Below are 17,029 nucleotides of genomic sequence, written 5' to 3' on the forward strand. Positions count from 1 at the left end.
CCCAACAGAACCTGGTCCCTACCAGAAATCATAAATAAGGATAAGAGGCACCCTAACTGTGACCACTTCCTGTAGTCGTAGGAGAAACCAACAGTTCACACAAGGCAGGGGAAGGAGGGAGGGACGGTTGAAAACAAATGAAGAACTACTACTCAAATGGAACATTATGGTGAGTACATAACTTCTTTATCTGAAATAGTTGTCTTCATTTGGTCTTCAACCTGTAGGACAGAGTCCCCAGCTACTAAACACCTGGGAGGCCATCATGGAAGGATATTCTGGAGCATGGCAGAGCCAAATGATGCCCTGTTCCTGGACACAATGTCCAATTTATAATGTGAAATGAAAGTATGAGATGAGGACCAGGTAGCCACAGAACAAATATAGTCTAATGAAACTCTGGACCAAAAAGTCGCTGAAGTGGCCATGGAGGAAATCCCCTTGGCAGAATACGTCCGAATGATACACTGGGAAATCTAAGGTGCAGTAGTAACTCTAGATATTGGTTTCCCTAAAAAGGGTTTAGAGTGAGAAATGAAAAGTTGATCAGATTTACGAAAGTTTTTTGTCCTGTGCAGGTAGAAACATAACTGTCTGTGCACATCCAATAAATGCAATTTGTATTCTCCTTTATTTTGAAAATTTGGAAAGAAGACCAGAAGATTGATCACTTGATTAATGTTAGCCTCTGAAGCTACTTTAGGAAGAAAGGATGGATTAGTGCGGAAGGACACCCTGTCCTTATGAAAAATCATATAAGGGGCTTTGACTGACAGAGTTTGAAGTTGCAAAACTCTCCTGGCAGAGGTAATGGTGACCAGGAAATCAGTCTTCCAGGTCAGAAATTGCAGATCTACTGAAGCTGCAAGTTCAAAAGGGAGTGCAACTAAGGCCTGTAGTACTAACGTAAGATCCCATGGTGGCATAAGGTCCTTCACCGGGGATTGAAGGAGAAAGGTACCTTTGAGAAAGGCCTTGCAAAGCTTAGAAGATGCTAAGGAAACCATATTATGCCACACATGATAATTAGAAATTGCAGCAAGTTGAACTTTGACTGTGGAAAAACTGGCACCTTGTTGAAAAATTCCCACCAAAAATTCCACTGCCGTGGAAACAGAGGCAGCGAAAGAGTCTAGTAGACGCTGTGAAGCCCAAATTGAAAAACATCTCAATTTGCTGGTGTATAGGTGGAAGACTTATGGGCCACCACCAAGATTCTTTTGACAGGAGAGGATAAGCCGGGAGTCCTGACTATCATGGGAACTGGAGCAGTCAAGCAGTGAGGTTTAGACTGCCCAGGTTTGGATGGGGAATCCCGGAGAGATGAGATCCGGGACCGGATTCAACTTGCATGGTGGAGCCACCAGATGAGACCACAGAGAGCGAAACCATACCTGGCAAGGCTAGAATGGGGCAATGAGGATTACTAGGCTCCCTAGCCTGCGAACTTTCTGAAGGAATTTTGGTATTCGGGGGAGAGGAGGATAAGCATACAGAAGATGGTGGGGGGGCAAGCATGCATCAGAGCGTCTCTGGGGGCTTCAGAGCGAAGAACTCACTGCATTTCACATTGGAAGGAGAAGCGAAGAGATCGCAGCAAGGCTGACCCCACCTGTGAAAGATCTGTTCTGCTACTGAGGGATTCAGAGACCACTCATGAGTTGTCAGAATAGATCTGCTGAGACTGTCCACTAGAATGTTGGACCTCCCCGGGATGTGCATTGCCACCAGAAAACAGCTGGTGGAGATCGCCAACTCCCACACTCTCATGGCCTCGCGACATAGATGATAATATCGGGTTCCCCCCTGCTTGTTGATGTACCAGACCAGCGACATATTGTCCGTCTGGATAGCAATCTTTCCTGAGGGAAGATAGGCATGGAGAGCCTGCAACACTAAAAGCACAGCCCTCATCTCCAGGACGTTGATATGCAGTCTAGTCTCGTAGGGGGACCACGTACCTTGAACTGTTCTTCCCAAGCAGTGCTCCCCCACCCTAGCTGGGAGGTGTCCGTAATCACCATGGCCTTGGGGAAGGTGGAAGAAAGGGACGACCCTGGGCAAGGTCCAACAAATGAATCCACCACAGAAGGGGGTCCCTGCACACTCAGTAGATTTGAACAGGGTTAGTCAATGGGAGGTCGAACAAGAATCATTGTACTGCCAGGGTCCACTGAAGAATCTGCGTGTGGAGGCGCGAAGGGTAAGAAATTGATCGTGGCCACCATGGACCTGAATGCCCTTAATACTATTTCTACTGTTGGGAACTGAGCTTGAAGAATGCAAAGAACATGTAGCTTCAGTGTGTGTATCCTGTCTGGAGTAAGAAAAACTTTGGTTTGAATTGTGTCTAAGCGTCCTAATAAAGTGTAACATTTGGACTTAGGCTTGAGATGATTTGTTAAGATTGGTAATGCCTAACCTCTGGGATAGGAGAAGAAAGGAATCCCTTGCTTGACAAAGTTGATGCCTGGAAGGGGCAGCGAGGAGCCAATTCTCCAGGTAGGAGAATACCTGTATGCCCTGGAGTCTCAGGTGAACCGCTACTACTGACCTCACTTTGGTAAACACTCTGGGGGCTGTGGTGAGACGAAAGGGAAGTGCTCTGAACTGGTAATTGGCTCCTAGCCGGAAGCAGAGAAACCTCAGATAGCGCCTGTCCATTTTGACATGATAGTACGCATTCTGGAGGTTGATCGAGCACATCCAGTTGTTCTGCAGGAAGGGCAGGATAGATTGAAGGATGACCATCCAGAACTTTGTCTTGGCCACTGACAGGTTCAAGGTGGAGAGAGACAAAATGGGTCTTGGGTCCCTCGTTTTCTTTGGCGCCAAAAACAACCAGGAATAAATGGCTGATCCAGAGTGGTCTAGGGGGAAGGGTTGGATGACTCTATTTCTTAGCAGCTTTGCAATTTCCAGTGCTGTATCCTCCCTGTGCATGGGTGGGACATCCAGGAGGTGTTTGAGAGGTGGAGGTTACTCTTGAAAGGGGATTGAATAGCCTCTGAATATAATTTGAACACCCAATGATCTTTTGTAATGGACCCCCACTTCGTTAGGTGTAGCAAAAGACTGGCCCCGACTACCTCCAGAGACAAGCAGCCGGGCAACCCATCAGGGTTGCTGGGCGGGTCTGTCCGAGAAAGGCTGTAGAGACCCTTAATTTCTCGGACCCCCCTCTGCCTCTAGGGCGGCATCTATCAAATCCCCCTCTGCCCCTGGTGGAAGGTGAGTCCTGAGTGTCCCAGGAAACAGTCTGAGATTTCCAGAACCACATCTTCTTGGTCCCTCGCTGATTCCTAGAGAAGGATCTTTGAAGGGCTAAGAAGTGGATACCGACGGCAGACACCGTTTTCCTGTCCTCGCTCTGAACCAATGTGTCACATATTGACTTCCAGTAAAGGGTAGAACCGTCATAAGGGGCATTGGTAAATGACACCTTAAAGGGTTCCGATAATTGACAGAGCCGGAGCCAAGTGTGTCACCTGATGGCAGTGCCTGTACGGCGGCTCTAGTGGCTCCGTCAGTGGCGTGGGAGAATGAGACACATGGGTATTTGCCACTGAATTTAGGGTGGCCATACGAGTGAAAAACACCTTCTTGTCCTCCACCAACATGGACTCCGAGGTTGACTTGGTGATCTCCTTCATCAAGTCTCACTGCAGCCGAATCACATGTGCCTTGTAATTCAGCACTCGGACAGAGAAGGTCGCTGAAGCGTGTACCTGCTTCCCGAAATGGTCCATCGTCCTTGACTCCCAGTCAGGAGGGTGGACCATAGAGCTCTCCTGAGTGAGCTCTTTCCTAGTGGCAGCCGCCACCACCATGGCATCAACCAGGGATCCCTTATGCCAGTATGATCTGTCTGAGGGGGGCTCAAAATCTTGTCAGGGCATGGGCTCCACTGTGTCCGGATCCTTCCATGCCCAAGATGTTATGAGATCCACAAAGGGATCTGTGGGAGGGGACACCCAGGAAGTAGAGAGTCCTGTGCCAAATGCTTCCAGGAGCACCAATTCATCCAAGGTAGGTTTTTGGGCAGACCACCTCCCCTCGCTGGCGAAGGAGTTCCATGATGTCTCCAAAGGAGACATACTCACTCGGAGGGGTGATTGAGGGAACTTTCCCCTTCCTCCAAATCGGTGTCTTTGGTGAGAGACTCTGGTGGGGAGTCTTAAGTGCCTCCTTTTGCACATATGTTTGCGAGGAGCCTCCTCAGTGGGGATCTCTGGGGAGGACTCACCCAAGAGGGAGCCTCCTGAGGCAAAGAAGTGGCAGGCTGTCCCTGAGATGGCAGAATCGCCAGATCTGCACCAGAAACCGAGGGAGCCTGGGCGAACTCTGGAGACGAGATGGTCAAGGGTCTCGACGAAATTGAGAGAACCCTCTCCACCACGTTGAAAGCTGAAGGGGAATGGACATCCTGAGAAAGAACAATAGGAGGAGCTATCACTCTCTGACCCAATGGGGGAGTCTGAGCCAAATCTGCAGGCACCAAGACGCCAAGGGGAAGGCTCCGGTCTGACAAACTTAGAGCCGACACCAACCTCTCGGATCTGATGCTGAGGCAGTGGCTCTGAGCCTGCCGGATCTGAGCTAGTCTGATCCGACCTGTTCAAGGTCATGGCCGGCATTGAGGTACAAGGTACCATTGGAGCCGGCCCCTCAACGCTGAATGTCCTCTGATCCAAGGGATCGAAGGAGGAGTAATGGGGGTGAAAAAGGGCTGTATGCTCCTTGCTCCGGAGGGAGAGGAGGCAGGCAAGGCTCCCATCCATATCTGGGTGTAGATGAAGTTCCGCATCATCCTATCCATCTCTGCTTCACTAAGGCTCTGGGTGGAACGGGAGGAGGAGGCGACAGACACCAGCCTTGAGGGGCAGTGAGGAAAAGCCTGAGCCAGCGACTGGGTCCAGGGTTCCTCTGACTCTGGAGAGAACCGAGGGGAACAGAGCCAGGGAGACTCCAGCCTCGGAGCTGATGCAATTTTAGCTGGAGGGCCGGCCGAAGCCGAGCGATCTGGGGATCGCTTCTTTGGCCTATCCCTTGTGGATGACTTGTCTCCATCCCCAGTCCTCTTGGCAGGAGTTTGAGTCCCAGAGGCTGGGTGGGAGGCAGGGGCAGAGGCCAGGGTGGCAGGGTCTTTAGTCCTGGCGGACGAGGAGGGAAGAAGGCCCTTCAAAATAAGTTTGTTCCTACTGTCCATGAATGCTCTGGGATTAAACCCGGCACAGGTGGAACAGGAGGTTTGTAGATGGGCTGCCCCAAGACAAACTACACACAGAATGTGGCCAAGCTGGGGAGGGCTTATAGCCACACTATGCACTTTCTGAAGCCAGGTTTTGGAGCTTTGGACATGTCCCAACCTAGGCCCAGCATGCATACAGTCACACAGACCATGCACACAGAAATATAAAGTGGGAGATGTATACTTTTTTTTTTTAAACAGACTGTAAAGCACGTAAGGGAGTTAGAAAGCAGAATAGAGAAGAAAAGAGAAGATTTGACCAAAAAAAGAGCACTTATCACTACTTTTGCAGCAGAGAGCATGGATCACAATGCAGACTGAAATGCGGCAAATGAGATCTGAAGGGAGGAAGGAGACAGGAGCTTTGAGCATGGATCAGATGCTGGATATGTGTCTGAGTCGGATCCGAGAGGGATCCGGTAACCCACAAGTTGAAGACCAAATGAAGACTACTACTTCAGATCATAACTTTTCACATATTGAATGTTTCCCAAGCTAATGATCTCAAGTTGAATGTACCTTACTAAGATGCTGAATAATGGTAGCTCAAGTCCTTTTCCTGTTTAAGGCAGTAAGTTACCTGTGCTTTGCCAGAATGGATTTTGATATACAATAATGCATATTTTTATATTTTAAGATGTTAAGGATTGAAATTGTAGACAATTGAACCCACTATTACAGGCTTTGCTGGATTAAAATTCTAGTATGCAGCCATTTCTCACATTGGCAGTTGGGTGTTTCCTGAGATGGTGTTTCTCCTTATCAGTAGTTCAGAAATTATTAAGCTGAAGATGAGGACAAAAGAAATACTTAGAAACTAATAGATTTTCTTCGTGTTTCACTGTTGCAGTGATCACACATTCACCAAACGTTACCACCTGCCTATATTTTCCTAATCCAGGGCTGGTTTTGCAACTGCAGTCCTGCAGGGCATACTAGCCAGCCCAAACTCTTCTTGACTCCCTCCACCCTTTCTTCAGCTTTGGGAATCAACCCAAGTGTGATGACTGCAACAGTGAAACATGAAGAACATAGTACAGTTGTGTACACTTACCATAAATGTAGATGTTAGAGTGTATTCACTGCTGCAGTCCTGGTATGCCCTGCAGGACTGCAGTTGCAAAACCCACCCTGGATTAGGAAAATATAGGCAGGTGGTAATGTTTGGTGAATGTGTGATGACTGCAACAGTGAATGCACTCGAACGTCTACATTTATGGTAAGTGTACACAACTGTACTTCATTTTGGTTAGCAACTTCATTAACTATATAGTGAGAGATACCATTTGTAGTATAATTCTTAATAGTGCAGGATTTGATGAGGGCTTGTTGTATAAACATAGTTTTATGCTTTGCTATATGTTTTATTACTTGTTCTGTTTTTGTAGAGCAACATCATTGGCTGGCTGCGAAAAGCACTAGATACAGATAAGAAAGACTGGAAAAAGGAAACTGAGCCTGAATCAGACCAAGATGGGTACTATCAGACCACACTTCCAGCAATTGTATTCCAAGTAGGTCTTTAAAGTGTGCCTTTAAGTCCTTATAATTGCATGACAGATGAGTGCCTTGGGTGAGACTGTATTCCATGATATCCAGACTTCCATTCAGGCTTTAAACTGCACCACTAAGGCAGCAAGAGCCTTGAAACTTCTGGAGAACTTCCAGCATACTGTGCTTGCTCTCTGGCAGAACATTTTGCAAAACAGTTAGACCTTCTGTTCGAAGAGCCACACTTAGTATTAGAGAACACTGGAAGATGAGATTTGGCACCTGCTTATCAAAGTAATGTAAGCAGTATAGTGACATGGTGTTGTGTGATTTAAAAAAATGTTTCCAAACTTTAAGAACCAATGTGACTTCTGCAAATTGATAATGCATTGTACTAAAAAGAACAGAACTACATAAGTAGAAATGTGGATGAAACTAGAAATGCAGTACATTGGCAAGAAATGAGGATAGATGTAGGAGCTGAGTACAAGTTCTTAGAATTTGGTAAGATTGTAATGAGGAAACTGATCACTAAGTCTCGTATTTAGAAAAGTTAAATATACACCCCTTGGAGAGGGAAATTATTGTGTACTTCTTCAGATGTATCCATTGATAACCATAGCCAAAGCAGTGCTCAGAAAAGAAGAGATAAAGAAAGCATCTCCAGGAATTGAGTTGTAGAAGAGAGTAAAGTGTAATGCATCTGGTCTGTGATCTTTACAAATATTAAAATCTAAAGTTGCTCTGAAGAGTCAGTAATGTTAGGCTATGAAAGGAGAGATCAGAGTGAAGGAGTGAATTTTTAGAAAAGTAAACGTAGCGGTTGAGTAAAGCTTTCAGAATAGCATATAGCTCATCTATTTGTTTCTCAGATCGTAAGGCCAATATATATATATATATATATATATATATATATATATATATATATATATATATATATATATATGTATATATATATATATATATATATATATATATATACATGTTAAATGGATTGTGATGCGTCTGTGTTTGTGATATTCTGGACACCTGGATTATCAAGTGCAACTGTTATTCCATATCTTTGGGCATCTGTAGCTAGGCACTGTGTCCTTCAAACACTTAAGTGTTCAGGCATGTACTTTAAATACCACAGAAAGCTCAAAGTAGCTAAAGTGTTCATCCTGCCTTTAAGAAGTTTCATCTGTCAACAGTAGGTCTAAGACCAACACAATTTAATTAGTCCAGTACCTAAAACTTTCCCCAGCTGTCTTGGACCCTTCCCTGCTATCCATAATGCTCAGCATCAAAGGAATCTTCTCCATGTCTCTTTAACTGTGCATTAGTCAATTCACACCAAACATTGTTGCTGTTCACATTTGGAAGTTGCTACTTTGTCCAAGTCCTTCCAATCAGATTGTTATCCATCTTTCTCACTGCTGCAGCAACCTTTTGTCTATTTCAGTTGTATCCTGCCCAGACTACAACAGCCAGCCAGTCTCCAAAAACCTCTGCCTGCCTCCCATATCTATACTGTGACTACTGATTGACTGCCGATTTCCCTCCAGGGGGATAGCCATGTCTAGACAACTTCAGGACTTTCTTGTCGCCTCAGGGGAAGGCAGCTGTGAAGCTTCACAGGAGCAGCAATTGGTTACAGACTTTATTTCTGACAGAGTAGTTCCCATAGGGGAACCTTTCCTCAAAGAAAATGTTGCCTTTATAAATACTTGTGTTGTATTTTTTTTTCCTGAAGGACTGGAAAAAGGAAACTGTACCTAAGGGATGCTCTATTTAAGCATCTCAAAATGTATTTTATGTTTGGTGCTTGTGCCCTTTCCTAACCTTTTTCAATTGTACCCTGGACCAGTGGATGTGAAATTGGAAATTCATCCCTGGTCTGGCGTCTGTGTCTCTGATGGACAGAGGCAGCATTTAAATAATGCCCAACCTAACTAATATACACCCTTTAAAATAACCTCTAAGGCAAAATAGTCCGTGGGATACATTTGGGTTGCAAGGCCAGGCTTATAAAGACCACATCATTAGCATAGTGTATACCTAGGAAACTTTAAGTATACCTGCAATTTTATTAATATCAGAAGTTTTTTGCCAGAAACTACTGTAAGTGGAGATTATTGTTGAATACTGAGACTGTTTTTCTTAGAAAGGATGTACTGCATTTTAGACATTTTAACTGAAGAGTAAGGATTTAAAGCTTTACATACTTAAAACACCGTTTAAGTGTTTTGGTGCTTGCGTACACTTTGTGACAACTTCCTTTCATTGTTTAACTGCTTGTGACATTTTGCTTGAAGGTGATACATTTAAGAATCTAGAAACGTATTTTATGTTTGGTGCTTGTGCACAATTAATGACAACTTGTTTATTTCTTGTTTTTTGTCAATACGTTTTCTGTACAAAGGAACTTGGAGTTCTGACAGGGTTTTGGTGCACTGCTTGTGCTTTTACTTTTGAATATTGAGGAAGTAAGTGGAGAAGAGTCCGTGTGTGTGTGTGTGTGCGTGTGTGCTGTACGTGAACACGACTAACAACTACCCTTCTACTCGACTCTTCCCAGCAGCATATACTGTCAGTATGGCTTCTTGTTTGCTTGTGCCTCCATCAGAGCACTGGATTAATTCTTTATTGCCAGTTGTGGGTAAGGCAAGGGTCTTGTTTGCAGTACAGCCATTGAAGGAATGGACTGGCAGCCTTTTTTATTGGCTGATTCACTTAAATGACTGCCGTTTCTTCTGTAGATGCTTTTGTCTGACCTTAGACCAGTTTGCGAGTGCGCTTATGAATTTTGTCCACAATTCGTGGTAGTAGACTCAGCAGTGGTCACTTTCAGCCTAGTAAACTTTCTTTACATGGAATTTTTGCAGTTTCATAATGGCACTTCTAGTACCTATAACTGCACTTGACAAGACATAAAAATCCATGGCTCCCTTCAGCTTAATATCCTGGTCCGTTTCTCCTAGTATTGAAGTAAATTAGGCCTGTATTACCGGAAAGACAACAGTAGCCACATCCCTAAATTCCAGTATGGGGAATTTGAGCTACAGCATTTATTTATTTTTTTTTAATTTGCACTGTTTGAACAATGCCTTTTGCTCTTATGTAAAGGTAACAGTAAACAGGAAGTAACAGAACATAAACAGCTAGAACTTTATATAAATTTAATTTGAAAGGTGCAGATGAGTTTCCAAGAGCAAATCTAACTTTTGCTTGATACAACTATATACAGAAGTCCTTAGCATATTGGTCTCTTGCTGTTTTCTTCCACCAACCCTCATCTTTGCCATGGTCTGCATTAGTGATATCACTGCGATTTGCTTGAAATATTTATTCTGAACCATAGTCAAGTTTTCATGCAGTAACACTGGTAGGGTACCATGTTCTCTTACTTGGGTGTCTATGTGACTGCATTATATTTTGTACCACATTAACTTTAAAGTGATGCCTGTTAAGAGTCTTTGAATAAATACTGTGTTGGCTTTATTGGTAGTCTTTACTGTCTGATATTTCTCTGCTTTCTTGTTTAGCAGATGCTACAAGTTCAGACCTGGACTATCTGCAGTTCTCTAAATTTTCCATCTTGGCATCAAATTTGCCTTTTCATTCTCTAGTTTGAAATTTAGTCCAGCCCTTTCTTCAGTAAGCTCTAACCTTTCTACAACTGCTGTATTTTTGACACTTTCCACTTTTTGTTACATAGAAATGCGATGTCCATAATGTCAGTTTGCTGTGGATGGGCAGAGCAGTTCTTGGATTTCTTCTTTTTATTCCTTTTGTGTTTGTGTACACACCCATTTAGAGGTTTCTCAAAAATGGCCATGTCAGTAATCATGTCATCCAAGCCTGTTTATTTATTTTTTTTTGCAAATTTATCTTTACATTTTAAATGCTTTGAGTGTTGTGCTGAGTTCATTTTACTCACTTCTCTTGGATCTTTGTATAGCTTTTTCAGGTGTTTCCCAAGTAACTATCTTTTTACAGTGTGCCATTTTTTGACTTGCAATGGTAAACATTTTCAGAGCTTGCTCAAAAAACACAGTGAGGTTATCTTTGAATTAAATTTTTTCAACATTTCTTATATTGTGAAAGCTCAAAATTGCTTTGATTATTTTCCCTGACGTCAGTTCATAAAATTTATGTTGAAACAGAACTTGCTGATGTCCTTCGTGTTACACTGTAGCAGTCATCACATTTGGGTTATCTGCTTGCAAGTAGCCCTCAGTCAGCTTGATTATTAAAGTCTTGGGTCCTGTGTCGGTTGCTGTGTCATCTTCCATGACGTCAGGTAGTCAGGGGTATAAAGCATGCAGCCGATGCCATTACATCAGTCTTTCTTGCCATGCGGTGCCCGAAGCAGAAGCAGTTCACAAGTGCCGGTCTGCTGACTCCTGAAATTTTCATTTTCGAGTTTCAGATCCGAAGTCTTCCACTAAACTAAGTACCCCGTTGGGGATACTTTTTCTTGCTCTAAATCGATGTCAGTAAAAGTTAATAATTGTATTTCTTGTGGAAAGCAAATACCTCATAAAGATTTTCATGCGTACTGCATTCCTTGCTTAGGCCCAGACCACAACGTACCTCGCTGTCGATTTTGTGCCTTATTTAAACCTCGCCCTATTCGTCGTCGGTTCATTTTCGCATATATTTTGGTATTCTGTTTAGTTATCCAGAAATGGCTTCAGTAAGCCACCCGACTACCGACATTCCAAATAAATGCAAAGATAATGACAGAGACAGACCGCACAGGTCCAAAGCTGCAGACGACTCTTCTCCTAAGCTAGTCACCAGTTCGCCGGTACTCATTGAGGCGCTTTCACAGCCCCTGATACCTGCTACTTCAGATTTGCAGGCCTCTACTGAGACCCATTCGGAGTCCGGTATGCCGCTAGATGCTTCTTCGATTGTGAAACTTGCGGATGTCTCTACCTTGGATTGGTCCGGAGCCACTGTGCAGGCACCGGCTTCAGGCCTACTGACTTGCATATTAAACCGACACCATCTTCTTATTCAAGGCCTAAAACTCAGTCCTTACCAAGAAAACTGACGCCCAGACCACATGGTCAGGCCCCTGTGCCTAAAAACATATGATAAGAATGGATGAAGACCTTATTATTCTAATCAGGGGAAGCCACCCTTCTCCCTCTTGAGACCTAGGACTGATTTTCCTTCTGATTAGAATTCTGAAATTTCTGATGTTAAGTTGTCTATCTCGCCTTCATTCTTGCTGGATGGGTTCGGAGCCGACCTCGGCCCGACTGCCACTCTAAAAGCTCGAGTTGGTTCCACCGCCTCGAGGCTCCCTTATATCCCACAATGCTAGGCGAGTTACCTCAGATCTCGCTTGCGCTACAGCTTCGAGGTCGGTTTTTCTACCGGTTCCTGGTAAGTACTATTTCTTAGTGAAATCAGTCTTTAAAAACCCCTTTAATTTAATATTTTTTTTTTTTTCTTAGTTTAGTGTAGTTAGAAAACTTTTTATACCTTCCCAAAAATTTTCCGTTTTTTTCCCTCAAGAACCTTAGGTTCTTCCCTTGGGCCTTTGGCCTTTCCTTCCCTAGTGGAGTGTGTGTGAATTATTTTATTAAAATTCTAGCACTGTTTTTTATTATAAGTTAATTTTGACAGGGTGTAACTAGTGTGTCTGTGTGTGTTTGTGTACACCTGTTATAACAAAATGTCTAAAGAAGCAAAGGTCTCGATTCAAGAAGTGTGATGCGTGCTGTCAGAAAATGTCTCTGACAGACGCCACACTTCTTGTGAATATTGTCTGGGGTTTGCACCTGCAGGACTCCTGTGCTGTGTGCCATGGCTTCAGCCCCAGGGTCCTGCAGGAAAGAAAGAATAAACTGATTCTTAGAGGCTTACTTAAGCCAGAGGATTCCCTGTCTGTTTCAACAGGGAAGCCCTCTAAGCAAGGTCTTCGGCTCCGCTCCTGAGCCGAGACCTCAGGTTTCTCAACCTTTGCCTTTATCGGCTCCGGCTGGAGCCGATAAGTCTCAGTCCACAGTTTCTGTGGCTCCCTCGGCTCCGGCCGGGGCCGAGGTTATAGAGGTTCCCGTGTCGGCTCCGACCAGACCTTCGGAGCCGACAACTAGGAAGAGGTCGAGGTCACCATCTCTTGGCTCCGTTCATTCGGCTCCAGGATCTCCCCTGCTGTCTGAACGGAGCCAAAGGTCTCACTCCTCTAGGTCATCGAGGCTGTCGGATCATGACCTTCAGAGGGTAGTGAGTCGACTACTTAAGTCCGAGGCACTGGCCCAGATGCTTCAGAGCCCGACTCATCAGTCGATGCCTGCCCCTGTCCATCAACATTTTCCTCCTTCTCTCTTTTGAGTTCGGAGCCGGGTCGTGTCGGAACCGAGACTGTGATTACGCCGAGCCGATACAATTGTCGGCCCGTCGGCTCCGCTTTCTTCTTTGGAGGAATCTCGGCGCCGGACTTCCCTCCGACTCGAGGGGTGAGTGGCATCGACCCTTGTCCGACCCCTCTCCCTCTCGGGCTTGGCGCTGGTGAGTTCGGCTCCGACATCGGCCTCGGAGCCATCACTGTCGGTGCCGAGGGGTTCTTAGCTCGGAGCGGGACCTCTGGCTCTGCCTGACAGGGGTGCATTCGAGGTCATGCGGAGTGTGTTAGAGCCTGGCTCTACTCCACAGTCGGCTCCCGCCCCTCCCTCTATGGTGCCTCAGGGTAAGTCGACTCACTCCCTCATCCCGGACCGCAGAGAGCCAGCTCCTCAGGAAACCCCTGTGGGATTTCATCCTCTTCGAGGCCTCTCCTGATTTGGCAGAAGAGCCCCTCGGAAGAGGAAGTGTAAGAGGAAACACATTGACTCACCTGAGTCCATCACATCAGACACAGATTTGGATGATTCTGAGGGTTCCCCGTTCCCCTTCTGAAGATGTCTCATTTGCAGACATTCTGGAGATCCTGAAACAGAGGGGAAATTGGCCAGCCCTCAACCCTTCGGAGGACGAATCTGTGTATCTTGAGGCGTTTGGCTCTCGCCCTTCCACCTCCTGGGTGTCCCCCTTGACCCCCTCATGCAGGTGGTTGCTAAGAAGGCATGGACGGCTCCTGATTCAGTGGACCCCACTCCCAGGAGACCTTCTAAGTACATAACAGCTCCAGCAGACAAGCAATTTCTAACAAAAGGAGTTTCTGTGGATGCTATGGTGGTAGCTGCTGCCACAAAGAAGGAACTAGCTGATCCTTCAGTACCTGTCCATCCACCTAACAAGGAATCTAGGTCCATGGATAGGCACGGAAGCGGATGTTCTCCTCAGCGACATTTACCATGCGCTGAACTACCTGTGCCATTTTACTCGCCTTCAAAGGGACCTGATCAAGGAAGCGAGTGAAATGTTAAAGGATCCTACAGCTGCGGGTTTCCAAGACAAGATGAGCACGCAGCTGGCTACCCTTAATTCCATATCCAACTCCTCCATGCCTCCTTTCTTACGCGGCTGATGGAGCGAGCAGAGCCGCAGGGACAGGTGTGGCCTTACGTAGGCACGCCTGGATGCGGCTATGCAATTTTGCGGACCCTTTCAAGACGTCTTTCACGAACTCCCTTTGATGGATCATCCCTCTTTGGTCCTCAAGTGAAAGAAACCCTGACTAGGTGCGAGACTGATGGCAAGACCCTTTCTGCCGCCGGAGTCCGTTTTGACCCCTTCTAGGCCTTAGCCCAATGGCCAGAAGCGTGGAAAGATGTGGTTCCGTAAACAATCTCAAGGGACTTCGCCTGACGTACAGAGTCGTTTTCCTACCAAAGGCAGAGGTGGGAATAACAATGGTAGATGTCGCCCTAGGGGCAGGGGGGGTCCGCAGAACCAGGGCAATCGGGAAGCCTTCCCTGACAAGCCCTTTCAGCATCCCTGAGGTGTTGCCCGACTGCCCATCTTCGGAGGCAGTCGGGGGAAGATTGTCACTGTACCCAGAAGCCTGGCTATCCCTGACTCAAGACAAATGGGTACAGTCCATCATTTCAAGGCTATTCTATCCCCTTTCGCTTTCCAAATCAGTCAAAAAAATCCCTTCCAGATGTTCCACCCGCTCAAAGGGATCTAGCAGCTTTGGAAATTTCAAAACTGCTTGCAAAAAGAGCAATTCAGCCAGTGCCAGTAGACCAACAAGGATCCGGAATCTACTCAAGGTTCTTTTTAGTTCCAAAGAAAACAGGGGACTGGAGACCCGATTTTGGATGTCAGTGTCTTGAACAAATCAGTCAAGAAAACAAGATTTCGGATGGTCACGCTGCAATCCATCCTTCCCTTTTGGGCAAAGGAAACTGGATGTGCTCTATAGACCTTCGGGATGCGTGCTATCACATAAAATGAACACACGCTCCAGAAGATTCCTCCGATTCAGGCTGGGAACCAGACATTTTCAGTTCAGGGCCCTGCCCTTTGGTCTCACCACTGCCCCGGTGTTTACCAAATGCATGGCAGTGGTAGCTTCTCACCTGAGACGACAAGGATTCCAGGTGTTTCCATATTTGGACGACTGGCTCCTCACAGCTCCCACCAAGCATCTCCTTCTGATGGCCAGAGATTATACTTTTCGCTTGTCAAAAACTGGGTATTTCAATAAATTGCGAAAAGTCTGTTTTGTCGCCTTGTCGTACTATTACCTACATAGGCAAATCTAGATAATGATAAACATGTCTGCAAGGCTAACACATCAAAGGATATCAGACATTCACAAATTGGTATCACTCCTTCTCAACAACAACAGAATCAAAGCCAGGTTAGTTCTAAAGGTGTTGGGAATTATGGCAGCGCCATACCTCTCCTTCCATTAGCCAGATACCACATGCGGATCCTTCAGTGGATGCTTTTTACTCAATGGTCATACCAGGAACTTCCAATGTCTCACACCATTGTGATCACGCAGGCGCAAAAAGCATCTCATGTGGTGGATGTCTTCCCCATCTCCTGTCGGAAGACCTTTGTGCCACCTCCTCCGGTTGCTACACTGACAACGGATGCCTCCCTGATCGGGTGGGGGGGGGGGGCATTATCAGGGCAGGACAGTCCAGGGCACATGGCAACCAAAAGAATGCCACTTGCACATAAATGTTCTGGAGATGAGAGCAGTGCTTTTAGCGTTGCAAGCCCTTCAAGACTCTCTTCCCTTGGGAACAATTGCAATCCAGACAGACAATATGTCTGTAGTGTGGTACATCAACAAACAAGGCGGAACCAGATCATACCCCCTGTGTCGAGAAGCACTCAGACTGTGGCAATGGGCGATTTCTTCTCAGCGTTTTCTGATAGCAACGCACATCCCGGAAGTCCAATCATATATGGACAAGTTGAGCAGAGCTATTCTCATGCCTCACGAGTGGTCTCTGAAAGACTCTGTGGTGAGAGAAATTTTTCTCAAGTGGGGTCAGCCTTGCTGCGATCTTTTGCTACTCCCAAAACAGCAAGTGCAGAGAATTTTTCACTCTGTTCCCTTTACCAGGCCAACCCAGCAGAGACGCTCTAGTCCAAGTTTGGCCCCGGGACTTCTGTATGCATTTCCTCCTTTCCCACTGATCTCTCAAGTAATTCAGAAAGCTATCGCTCAGAAGGCCTCATTGATCCTCATTGCTCCTTACTGGCCTCGACAAGTGTGGTTCCCCTTTCTACATCGTTTCTCTTGAGCGACCGTGGAAGCTGGACCTAGTTCCAGATCTTTTGATCCATCAGTCGGGTCAGTTTCATCGCTCCTCCCCTCTCTGAACCTCACTGCTTGGTTCCTCCAGTTCCTACCTTAGCCAGGCTTCCTCAATTATCTCACTCTGTTAGAGATATATTGATAGCTTCCCATAAATCTTCCACTCGAAAGATTTATTTGAGTAAGTGGAAACGCTTCTCATATTGGGCACAAGGAAGGGACATAGATCCTTTCACCGCTTCCATCCAACTAGTCCTTGATTTTCTAGCTGAACTCTTCCATGCAGGTTCATCTCCCTCTACACTTAAAGTTCAATTGGCAGCTATTTCTAACTTTCATGTGGGTATTGTTGAATCTGCCCTAATGTCCCACAAACTCTGCAAAGCCTTTTTGAAAGGAGTTTTTCTTCTCAGACCTCCTATAAGAAATCCTCCTTTTCCTTGGGACCTAAATTTAGTTCTTGCTTCTTTGATTCTTCCCCCTTTCGAACCTGCAGCTTCCTGTTCCTTAAAATTGTTATCATGGAAAACTCTTTTTCTGGTAGCTATTACATCAGCTAGAAGAGTTTCAGAACTTCAAGCACTCAGTTGTCGTCCTCCTTATCTTTTGTTTCATAAGGACAG

At 45.7% G+C, this 17,029-nt stretch overlaps 1 protein-coding gene across 1 annotated transcript in view; it reads left to right on the top strand.

The window, feature by feature from the left end:
- Positions 1–17,029, top strand: part of EXOC3 (exocyst complex component 3) — a gene marked incomplete in the record, with an annotated part of 966,706 nt that overhangs the window by 342,377 nt on the left and 607,300 nt on the right. The window contains 1 exon segment of the mRNA XM_044065090.1: positions 6,640–6,765. Within this exon segment, the coding sequence (XP_043921025.1) occupies positions 6,640–6,765 (126 nt within the window).

The sequence above is a fragment of the Protopterus annectens genome, chromosome 3.part0, assembly GCF_019279795.1.
Source record: "Protopterus annectens isolate FY-2018-M chromosome 3.part0, PAN1.0, whole genome shotgun sequence".
Taxonomy (NCBI): Eukaryota; Metazoa; Chordata; order Ceratodontiformes; family Protopteridae; genus Protopterus; species Protopterus annectens.